The sequence below is a fragment of the Ursus maritimus genome, unplaced genomic scaffold, assembly GCF_017311325.1.
Source record: "Ursus maritimus isolate PB19 unplaced genomic scaffold, ASM1731132v1 scaffold_2, whole genome shotgun sequence".
In the NCBI taxonomy this organism is placed as follows: domain Eukaryota; kingdom Metazoa; phylum Chordata; class Mammalia; order Carnivora; family Ursidae; genus Ursus; species Ursus maritimus.
In genome coordinates, this window is record NW_024424452.1 from 100,299,032 (window position 1) to 100,311,445 (window position 12,414).

Sequence of the window (12,414 nt, forward strand, 5' to 3'; positions counted from 1 at the left end):
AAAATTTTGTTTTCCACTATATGCAAAAGCCCCCTTTTAGAGGAGAAAAGATAATATGAGACTAAAACACCTTTGTTAATGCAGAATGAATTTCACTATTCTTAGCTTTCAAAAAGAACCAAAAAAATCAGATTTTCCCTTAAATGTTTTCAGGTGACAACTACATTCTTATAAACCAATTATAAAGACACACAGTGGTCGGGAGGGCCTGGGTGGCTCAGTCAGCTAACCGTCAACTCTTGATTTTGGCTCAGGTCATGATCTCAGGGTCCTGAGATCGAGCCTCGCATCGGGGCTGTCAAGGAGAGATGCAGCCCTTATCAAAATTATATTAATGTTTATCACAACTGGATGTTAAATCTATACAGATGTAATTTGAATGTAATGTATCTGATTAATGAAAAATTTTCATTAACAAAAACTCTTACTGAACACTTAAATGCTAGTCAGTGGGTGCCACACAAAACAATTTCACTTTACACACATGGCAACATGTCTGGAGGTATCATATATGCTCAAACATTAAGCACTAGAAATAGTAAGTATAGTACTAGTTGTTTATACTAGTACAGCACATACTATGCATTAAGAGTTTCATAGCAGTTATTTAATCTTCACTATAACCCTAAAAGGTAGGTATTGTTATTTTCCTCATTTTACAGACGAAGAAACAGATTAGAACATGAAGTGATTTGCCCGAAGTCACAGAGCTTATAGGATGCAGAGCCAAGGTTCAGATCCACGTAGTCTGGCTCTAGAATTCACGCTGCTAAGCACTTCTTCTCTGTTCCAAGGCTATATGAAGTCAGTTCTCTTCCCCATAATATTCATTATATTTTATAGAGTTCTTTGTACTTCAAAAGATACTTGCCATGTAAGAACAGATTCACGGTAAGGAATAAAAACTCTCTTTCGGTTTGCTTGTTCAGAAAGTGCAGATATAACCTTTCCCAATGTGAGCAAGGACTTGTTAATACTCACACCTTCCTGTATACAAGATAAAAACATCTAATTTAAAATAACTGCTCAGCAATACATTTATTTCACAAATACATTCCTTCCCTCATATAATTACCAAGTAAATATTTTCTTCCATAAACTACCAACTTTCTTATAACTCAAAATTACTAATTTTCTTTGAAAATTAATCATAACCCAAAGTAAAGATCTCTCTTTAAACCACAGTAGTGCAGTCTATAAACTACAGATAAAGATAGTTTTTGTTTTTGTTTGTTGTTGTTGTTAAATATATTTAGTTTGCAATCTCCTAAAAATAATGCCCTGGGGAATAAGTTTTATTAAAATGAGAAAAGCCTCATTTTTTTTTTTTAAGATTTTATTTCTTTTAAGTAAACTCTATACCCAGCATGGTTTCGAACTCACAACCTCGAGATCAAGAGTCACATGCTCCACTGACTGAGGCAGCCAGGCGCCCCAGAAAACCTCATATATACCTTCAGTCGATCTCCGCTGGTTTGAGCTGTGGAACAGCGCTCACTGCCTGCCAGATCTATCAGGTTTATCCGACTCGTTATTCTGTGATCATGTTCTTCCCCTTCCACAGATTCTGTCTATAGCAAAGGACGTTAAAATAATATGTCATAAATTCTTCCATGACTTGCTATCAATGTAAGTCTTGAAAGGGAAAGTTATACAAGATTACAAACCACTCATTTATTCTTTAAATTACCTTTTCACAAATGTGCAATCATTTATAATTTATAATAAACATTCAAGAATACGTGGAGCAATGCTTGCATTATGCCAAAATAAAGGAAATGACATTAAAGAGATAAAAAACTCACAACTACCCAATTATATTAAGGAAACAACCATAAATAGAGCAAAGGCTTAATGTACAAAGGTATTATTTATCCCAGCATGAAAGGAGCAAGGTATTTATTTATTTGATTTATTTAAGTAATCTCTATACCCATCACGTGGCTCAAACTCACAACCCCAAGATCAAGAGTCACATGCTCTTCTGACTGAACCAGCCAGGTGCCCCAAAGGAACAAGATATTTAAAAGCAACATAAATGTCCAAAAGTAGAGGAACTGGAATAGTCACTGGAATATTATACAGCTATGAAAAATATTTGGCGAAGACTTTTAATGGCCTAAAATTATTGCACATTTTGTAAATTTGTTTAAGTGTGATTGTAAAACAACTAAAATACTATATACCAAAATGTTTAGAGGGGCTTTATTTGAGCAGTGGAACCTATGGCTGAGTTTTTGAAAATCTTTGACTTTCTGATATGTTTTTCCAAATACTGTACAATTACCATGTATGGAAAACATATTATCATACCCTAATATTATTATCATACTAATATCAATGATATCATAAATTAATAATCCTATATTATTGATTTTTCAAACAGTAAAAAAAATACTGCCATATATACAAAAGTCATTCAGTTACTGTGTATACTAAAATCCAAATATATTATACATTTATATTACCAGACTCTTACTTTTGATTTAAAGAATAAAATAATCAGCAAAAAGAATACCTTGGTCTGAGTCATCACCAGGGTGAAAACCGAATGAGAGCGAGAGCTTTTATCGTTCATACCAGTAGCAGCAGTTGCTCTTTGTTTATTTCCCAATTCTAGCCAACTCTTACAAGAAAGAAGAGAGGGAGGTCAGAACTGCAAACTAAAATTGATTGGAACAAATTAAGAAACAACAAAGTTAAGTAAGCATGTTTGGCAACATATACGCACTTTATAATCTGTTTATAAAATGAAATTAATAAATGTTTGTCATTTAATAATTTGTATTCCCACTGTCAATTTTGCTTCCATCACAGATATCTGAATCAGGAAATGACACCTTTAAAAGACTATTTCAATAATGCTAAGCTGCTACGATAGTCAACTTTTATTTTTACCTCAGAAGAGTAATTCCTTTGATTGAAGTTTAACAAACAAAATCAGCTCATAATGAATTAACAAGATTAACCTTTTACGTATGCAAGTAGCAATTAAGGAGAAATATTCTTATGAATACTTATGAGTATGATCTTTCTATCTAGTGGAAAGAAGATAAAATACAAGCAATCTTACCTGGATATCAGAGTAAGAACTGACAACATTCCTATTTTTAAAAAGGAAAAAGAAAATTGTTTTTACTGATAATTACACTCTTATTCTCATAAAACAATAATAATCTTTCAATTACATAATTACTCTCTAAAGACCACAGTTGAATAATTCATAGATATTATTATACTGACTCTCACAGAATCTTTCACTATCTCCATTCTTAAAGGGTAGAAAATGTTTTAATTTTACCGAAAAGTATGGTTTTTATTAATGAAGCAGTTTAGCTCTTAACACTATAATAGTCAAGTCTAAATCATGAGACCAAAACATATACTTGACATATATGTGGGGGTGGGTATGGTAGTATGTATGGGTCTCAACATAATCCCAGATTTATTGAATGGAGCTGAATTCATACCTAATCACTTCCCCTTTCCTTTAAAGAAAGCATTTGGAGTGTTCAAAGGTGAAATAAATGACCCTTAGCATGTTTCACACTCTCAACACTAAACTCATCTTAGCACCTTCTCCTCTCTTCAGCTTAAAGTAATAGATATAAAAAGCAGCTCAAAAGGGAAGGCTTCACTGAATGGGGAAAGGGGATAACAGGGAGAAAAACCAAGTATCTCACACACAGTATAACTAACACTCTACACGCCAGGCACTTTACAGGTGCTGTGAAAGTTATAAACAAATACAAAAACAAACAGTTAACACTCTAGTTGGAAAGAGAGGAAAAATTAATTGAACAACATCAGGGTAGAAGGATAAATAGTTATTCAGGGTTTCAAAGTTGGGGAAGCAAATGAAAACAACATTCAGTCTATTCATTACTTCTCTCCTCCTTGCTTTTGCTGTGCCAAACACTTACATTGACAGAGCTTCAACATACGGTCCAGAGACAGGATGCTCCCTTACTCTCAGCTAATAGAAACAAACAGTAGCATTATTAAGGGCATAACAAGTATTTCATATTCATATAAAACATATTCATATGGTATATTTCACATAAAACACAATTTTAAATGATCTTTTCTTCTATATTTGGAGTTTAAGGCAAAGAGATTTGCCTTTACTTGACCAAGAGAAAATATAAAGGTTCTCACAAACACAAATCTGTAAGGCATAAGACACTGCTTCAGTATCACCAACTTTTCACAGTATGCCATAGTTCGCTGTAGCACCAAAAGTTTACTAGCTCTTTATTCTTAAGACCTGCAGTAGCTATTATCTCTATACTTTTAAATATCTCTCTAAAATATGTTCAGTAAATTTCAGTTAAAATTTTTTCCAGTTTTACATTATATGTTTTAAACTTTGTAACCAGAAATTTAAAACACATGTAAGTCAAAGAAGAGAATGTCAAGTTTAAGATTCTTGATGTTACCAACAATAAGCTATATGACTTTGAATAAGTCAAGTGATCTCTTTAGATTTTAGTTTCTTGCTCTCCAAGGTCTTTTTCAAAATTAAAAATTTTATATCCTTTTAAAGGAAAGACTATTTATTTGAGAGCGAGAGCATGCAGGGGGGTGGGTGCAAAGGGAGAGAGAGAATCTCCAGCAGACTCTCTGCTGTGCTGAGCGCAGAGCCCGATGAAGGGCTCAGTCCCACGACCGTGAGATCATGACCTGAATCAAAATCAAGAGTTGGAGGCTTAAGCAACTGAGCCACCCATGTACCCCCCAAATTTCACATTTTGATAGTTTTTTTAAAAGATTATGTATTTGTGGAACTTCCTATTTCAGAGAAAATATTATGTACGAGATACCAATTTACTAAATAATCAAATAAGATACATATTCTATAATAACAATACAATTCTTAAACTTCTACTGCTTTTTGGCTTTAGGGATTTGGTGTTTGATTTAAGTGGTCCAACTAAATCTTGAAACAAAAATTTAATCTTTAATTTTGATACAACATTTGCTTTAAAAGAGGCTAAATTTAATAACTAACTTAATTTCCACTAACAATGATGTTCAGTTTATTTACTATTTATTTGCTCATTTAGACTAGATCCCAAGCATTTGCTATCATACAATAGCGATTTTAGTGAAAATGCAAGCTATCTAGGTCATCTTGAGAACTAGTATAACTATATGCATTTATAAAAACAAATTAAAAACAAATCATAAATAGTTTCAATCTTACTGGTTGCTTTCTCTGCCCGTTTTCGCCTTTACAAACCAGAAGATCATGAATTTTTTCATTATATACTTCAAAAAAGCTCATTTCAAGGTGGTAGCTGACCTAGTAGGAGGAATAGAAACACAGCATGCAACTTATTTTAAAAACCCTTGCATTTTTTGCAAATCATATATCTGATAAGGTTCTAGTATCTGGTATATATAAAGGACTGTTACGACTCAACAGCAAAAAGACAAACAACCCAATTTAAAAACGGGCAAAGGACTTGAATAGACATTTCTCCAAAGAAGTTCTACTTACTAAGATCTCTCTAATATTCAACCTTACAGTCACAACCTTAGTCTAGCCCTGCTATGTTTCCTTCAAGAATAAGCTGTTATCCCTCATCTAAGAAAACCTTTAATCTTATATATTCTCACAGCACACTGTTCTTACTCTATCATAGTATTTACTTTAATTTATTTATCATTAAGTTGCCTGTACTTGGCTATTTACTGGTACATTTCTCCATTATACTCTCTTAACTACAGGGACTGGGTCTTTAAACTTCATATTCCCAAATCTTGCACAGTATTTCTCCTAATTTCCCTTATCATAAGAATCACTAGTGGGAAGTAGGAAAACTGTAAATTCCCAGCTGTAGCCCAGATGAACTAAACCAGAATCTCCAGAAGAGATTTTTTTTGCAAGTGTACACATACATACACAAACACACATACACACAGTCAAACACACACACAAAAACCTGCCCCTGACACGTTCCTGGTAATTCTAATGATCAAGCAAATCTGGAAAAAATTGATCTAATAGACTGCTTGGCAAACAGCTGATGCCCAGTAAATACTGGCTGCATGTACGAATGAATAAGAGAAAGGGGAAGCCAGTACAGATTTTTCAGGTGTAGTGCAGTGTAAAGAGCATGGCTTTCGAAGTTGAATCTGGGTTCAAACTCCAGCATCACTACTCTCTGCTTCATGTTGTTCTAAAGTTTATGCCTACTGTCCTGAGTGAAGTCTGTGTGCCTGCCTGACTGCAAACATAACAGCCACATTATAAGCCACGACACATACACAAAAGTAATAAAGTCGGAAAAGCTAGAGAGGACAGAAGAGATGATCCTTCTGTCATTACCCATCAAGGGGAATTTATTCTGAAATTTTGAATCTCCAACTTCTCTCCTCCATACCACTGTTCCAAAGGAGAACGATCTAGAACTTAAAATTACATCTCCCATTATTTCCTTAGGGATGATGACTCTGATTTTATTTTTATTTTTTAAGATTTTATTTATTTATTTGAGAGACAGAGAGGGTGATAGAGAGCATGAGAGTGGAGTGAGGGGCAGAAGGAGAAGCAGACTCCCCACTGAGCAGAGATTCCAATGTCAGGCTTGATCCCAGCACTCCGGGATCATGACCTGATCCAAAGGCAGACACTTAGCTGACTGAGCCACCCAGGCATCCCATGACTCTGATTTTAATTTGATTTGACTGTTTTCTAGTCTATTATGAAGGCCTACAGATGAGAACATACCTCTTGGGTTTGTTTTTTGGCTACTTGAGCAAAAAGATCTTCACAAAACCTTGGAATTATTCCTGGTTCTTCACTAAGTCCCATCATCCTGGAAAATACATAATGAATGGCAGGGGTGGAGAGGGATAAAACGAATTAGTGTTCTTTTAATTCTTTTTGGGGAAATGGGTTGGGGAGTGAATGGGAAGCAAGCTAATTAAACCACATTATTAATATCTAATAACCTAGGCTCTGAAGTCAGATCTTCCTGAATTCAAATCTTGATCTCACCACTTATTAGCTCTGTGATCTTAAACAAGATACTTAACCCCAGTAAATTTCAACTTCCTCTTCTAATGGGAATAAATAAGAGCTATCTAATTCAGAGAGCTGTGAAAAAATACAAGCAGAACCTTTAATACCATTTATTAGATAATTACTTTTAATTCTCACAATAATATTTACAAAATAACCTCTCTGGGCTTGGGTTTACACAAGACGTATTATGCACAGAAAAATGGGCCAATGACACTTACAAAGTAAACAGTATCTCCTGCACAAGCTAAAGCCCAGGGGTTAAGTAACATGCCCAAGTTTGCAGAACCAGTATATACAATGGATGAGATCTGAGCCCGGATCTGTGTGGTTTCAAAACTACATTCTCTCTATCAAACCATGCCGTTTCTCACCAAAGATTAAAACATTCGCAATAACTGTACCTGGAATAACACTTACGTATATGATTTTCCAGAGCCGGTCTGACCATAAGCGAAGAGACAGGTATTGTAGCCTTCGAAGGCACGTTCTAGGAGCGGTACTGCTAGCGTCTCATAAACAGTTGTCTGGCTAGCATAGTTGGGATGGCATTCATCAAAAGACCAGAACGCAACATCATAAAGAAAATTATAAACTTGTTTCATGTCAGGATGTTCCACAGCTATTTCTTCCCCGTTCATGAAGACTACCTGGGATGCTTTTTCGACCTTCTCTCTTTACAAAGAAGCACAAAGAAAAATAATAAGTTACTGTAATTATTTGGAGTATTATTCCATAGACTATAATAAGAACCTCAAAACTAGTTAAATACATTCCTCCAGAATAAAATAATCCTTTAGTTTTATGTGGAAAATGTAGACCAGCTAATATAGTGGGTTCCCAAATATATGTTTCCTACAGCTCCAGCGCCACTGCTTAAAGGGAAAATGGAGTCCCAGATCTGTTGTCTGAAAAATCACCCTACTTTTACAGGATTTTCCATCTTTTTCCTTTTTCTCTCGAGCTCTCTCTTCGCCCATCCCACCCACTATAATCTAACTATACCCTTCAGTCCAAATCTGGAGACTTTTTAATATACTATAAAGATGTTTCAGATGTGCAGATCTATATAAACCTGACCTGAAATGCAAATATAATTTCAACAAGCTCAGTTAAATCTAAGTCTCAATCATAAATCTCTTTGGGCTACTGCCTATTGTTACTGTTAATCCAAAGGTCCCTCCCTCTGTTAGATTATCTCCCTTAAAATCATGGATTTTCATGTGCATCCTTCTTTCATCTGAGACTTAGGTGGAAATCTTTCACTTACTCTATATCTGCAGAAAAATATTATCAGTCTTTGTCTGGTCCCAGATAGCCTTTTTTGCCCCAACTCTGCTTTAGATCAGAATTTATCCTGGAAACTACTTGCTTCTTCAATGTGACAAGTGCCCCATCACCCTTGCTATCAGCCCAGTTTACATGGCTTATCTGATGAGACTCAAGTACTCGGTTCGTTACTAGTTCTCTTCAGGTTAGTCATCCATTGTGGGGTTTATTCCTACCAGCTCTTGTTTTTTCTGTTGCCTCTCATCCTATCATGATCCTTGAGGCCTGTCTTTGAGGTTTCCCCATTCTCTCCAGCCAACTCACCCTCAGTTCTCTCACTTACCACTAACCCCACACCTTCACTAACAGGCTTTAAAGCACTTGTACAACTTGCCTTTAATCACTGACCCTTTTGGTTCAAACTAGGGGTTCCTTCCCCCACGGCAGCAGTCACCATATCCTTTCACATCTTGCTTACATATACAACAGAGTTAACAACTACTACTCTGAAGTTTTTTGCAGTCACCCCACAAAACATTCAAAAATAATTAGATGCCACATTCACATTTTGTCATGTCCATCTTTCTCAGCCCTACCTGTAATCTGTGACTATCTCATCCACAATCACTTTGGAGAGAGATTTTTTTTACCATCAACATCAGATCTCATAAATCACTGCATTTCTAACTACTACATATCAGAGATGATGATGGGGATGATACTACGCCAGATGGGGTTTTGGAAGGACCTCTTTGGGGAATAAGCAACCTAACAAGTGCTCTTTTTAAGGGAAACACAGAAGAGCCCGCCACATATGGCAGATTTGAAAGCAGACTGCATTAGAGACTTGTCATTCTGATATTTTCAAAGCAGTAAATCTAAAGAAATTTACATTTGCAAAATATGGTGATTTCAATGTTTTAATTTTGCACCCAATCATCAAAAATATTGAGGGTTTCTACAACTAAACCTAAAAGTTCTCTCTACCTAGAAATGCCACCACCAAGCTTGAAGATGCATGAATGAATGCACTCATTTTCCAAAGTCAGAGAGGAATCAGACACATTACATGTCACTAGTTTGGCCTTAGATTTTAAAAAGTGTAACATACCTCTTGCTGAAAGGCCTCACACGTACTGCCACTGTCACTTGACTGTTCTCTACTTTTAAGGGGTCTGTTTCTATAGACGTGTTCCGACCTGCCATTTCCTCTTCAAGAGGGAGTGTATTTTCTTGTGACCTTTCCCTTTCATTTGTTAGAAGAGAACTTCTTGGCTTTTGTTTAACTTGGAGGCCTGGCACCCTATTTTTCAGTGTCGATGCAGCTGGGCTCGTAAGCTGTGACGTGCCACACCTCGGTGTCCATTTGTGTCCTACACTGTACTTCGCAGGTGTTCTTTTCTCTAAGCTTTCAAATTTATTTGAATTTTTTGCCGTATCCTTCCCAATACTTCTATGATGTAAGTTTGCTGTTCCTGGCACTTTGAAGTTCACCTTGCTCTGAAGAGGCTTTGTTGCCAAGTGTCCAGAGGAAACAACTTTAGTCTGACTCTGGGGATCAGTGGGTGCTCTATTACTTAAGTATTTAAGTGCAACGTGTTCATTTGCCCCAGGGAGGGCAGAAAATGTTTCCTTGTGTTTTTCATCAGCCATCATTTCAATGTCTTTTGGGTCTTCGGCTAAAGGTACAAAAGATGCAGCGAAAGAGTCTTTATCATTATTTATAATTGTTACCTTTCTCCTCGCTTCCAGGGAAGCACAATCATTTTCTGTTGGGCTTCCCACATTCTGTGTTATTTTCCACTTTTTGACACAATCTGTTTGAGCTGTTTTCCACTTTTCCACAGAATCTGTTTGAGCTGTTTTCCACTTTTCCACAGATTCTGTTTTAGCACGACGTTGTAATGTAAGACGTGTCTCTGCAGTTTTTTCAGTTGAGGCTCCCAGCTCACTGCCGCACAAGGATGATTCTTTGTTCCTTGTCACTCTTCTCTGAAGTGCCAATCTACCTACGGGGTCAGGGGTAAGAGGTACCTCTCCTGTTTTTTTACAGGCAGAAATCACATAAGTACTATTTATGTCTCTGATTTTACTTGCAGATCTCAATAATGGATCATCATTTTCACATTCTGACATATCCGAATTCAAATGCAGCTTACGTCTGCTACTATGGGTGAGGACATTCAGTGATGAACTCTTTGGGGAAGAAGGTATACCAAGGACATCCCTGTTATTTCTATTATGTGCAGTGTATACTGACATTGTGGCAGCAAGTTGTTTTAAAAAAGAATGTTGGTGAAGAACCGAAGCTCTCCTTTAGATGTTCATTTGACTTCCAGCCATATTTTCTGTATCAGTTTCCAGTTACCTGCTAAACTGTTAACAAAAAAAAAATTAGATTGTAAGAGTATAAACAGGCATTAGAAAATATGAGAACCTTCCATTGTAAAAGTAACTTCCCAGAGGAATATGTTAGAATAAATCACAATCTCCTCCTCAGATACTGTTCCCAAGTAGCTTCAGACAAATCTCTGCCTTCAAAGAGCTTATAATCATTATGCAACAAATATTTACTGAGTCCCTATTATGTGCCAGGCCCTCTGATAGATACTATGGATTTCAAAAACAAGACCCTGCTCCTATTTACCTGGTTTAGAAGAAATACACAGATTTCCCTTACATCAGGACACAGGTGCCAAGTGACTTAAAAAGATGCAAATAGTGCGTGTCAAAGAAGATATTCGAATGGCCAGTAAGCACATAAGAAGATGCTCAACATCACTAACCATTAGGGAAATGCAAATCGAAACTACAATGAGATACGACATCGCACCCTTTAGGATGGCTACTAACAGAAAAGCAAGCGTTGGCAAGGATGTGGAGAAATTGGTACCCTTGCGCACTACTGGCGGAAATGTAAAATGGCACAGCCACTGTGGAAAATAGTACTGAAGTTCCTCAAAAAACTAAAAATAGAATTACCATATGACCTAGAAATTCTACTTCTGGATATCTAACCAAAAGAATTAAAAGCAGGGTCTTGAAGAGACGTTTGTACACCCATGTTCACAGCAGCATTATTCGCGATAGCTAAAATATAGAAGCAACCCAAGCGTCTGTGGACAGATGAATGGCTTACCAAAATGTGGTATATGCATACAGTGAAATATTGTACAGCCTTAAAAAGAAATGCTGCAATATGCTACGACAAGGATGAACCTTGAAGACCTAATGCTAAGTGAAATAAGCCAGTCACAAAAAGACAAATGTTGTATGCTTCCACTCACATGAGGTACTTGGAGTAGTTAAAATCATAAAGACAGAAAGTATAATGGGGCCAGGGGAAAATGAGGAGTTATTGTTTAGTAGGTATAGAGTTTCAGATTTACAAGATGACAAAGGTTTATGGGGATGGATGGTAGTGATGGCTACACAGCAATCTGAATGTATTTAAGGATATACACTTAAAAATGTATACGTAAAAGCAGATGAGAGGATGCATGCTATGTGCATTTTAACACAATAAGAAAAAAAGAGGGAGGAGGATGGGGGGAGGAATGTGCAGGTCAGCAAAGATTTTTATTTAAGTACTCCCTGTTTGCAGAGTAGGAGAGGGACTACCAGAAACCCTGGCACCTAAATCAAAGACTGAACAAAGCATTTTGAGAATACCTGTTGAATGTATGTTAAATACAGGAATATCTCATGGAGATTAATTTGAGAGGAGTCACAAAACAGTATTCCCAAATAAATACCATAGACAATAACTACGGTAAGTAAATTAATTGCTTCTGTTGAGAAAAATTATGCAAGATTAGATAAGTAGACAGCTTGCCCTCTAGCAGTTAGACAACAAGCCAGACAGGTGTGTATGTAAATATGTCAACAATATCTATCCAGCATTAATGGTTTAAAAGAAAAAGAACAGCAGTGACAGCTAAAAGGCCTGGCCTCTAGTCAACTCTGCACCAAACCGGTAATATTGATGTAAACAAGTCTTTAAATTTGCATGCCTGGTTCTAACTTGTAAAATGACACTTGCTCAAATAGATACTGCTATGCAGGAATAAAATAATAGAAGTTAACCTTTAAGTAAGTCTTTTAAAGTTCTAAAT

General features: G+C 36.2%; 1 protein-coding gene across 1 annotated transcript in view; it reads right to left on the minus strand.

Annotated features, from left to right (window-relative positions):
* The window catches only part of KIF14 (kinesin family member 14), a 53,662-nt gene extending 42,986 nt beyond the window's left edge, over nucleotides 1–10,676 (minus strand). Inside the window, exons 1-10 of the mRNA XM_040636424.1 lie at nucleotides 10,145–10,676; nucleotides 9,411–10,102; nucleotides 7,451–7,705; nucleotides 6,737–6,824; nucleotides 5,207–5,305; nucleotides 3,924–3,976; nucleotides 3,074–3,104; nucleotides 2,519–2,626; nucleotides 1,455–1,571; nucleotides 872–987 (exon numbers count right to left, since the gene is read on the minus strand). Of these exons, the coding sequence (XP_040492358.1) occupies nucleotides 872–987; nucleotides 1,455–1,571; nucleotides 2,519–2,626; nucleotides 3,074–3,104; nucleotides 3,924–3,976; nucleotides 5,207–5,305; nucleotides 6,737–6,824; nucleotides 7,451–7,705; nucleotides 9,411–10,102; nucleotides 10,145–10,561 (1,976 nt within the window). The 5' untranslated portion in view covers nucleotides 10,562–10,676. The remainder of the gene's footprint in view (nucleotides 1–871; nucleotides 988–1,454; nucleotides 1,572–2,518; nucleotides 2,627–3,073; nucleotides 3,105–3,923; nucleotides 3,977–5,206; nucleotides 5,306–6,736; nucleotides 6,825–7,450; nucleotides 7,706–9,410; nucleotides 10,103–10,144) is intronic.
* Nucleotides 10,677–12,414: the final 1,738 nt, after the last annotated feature.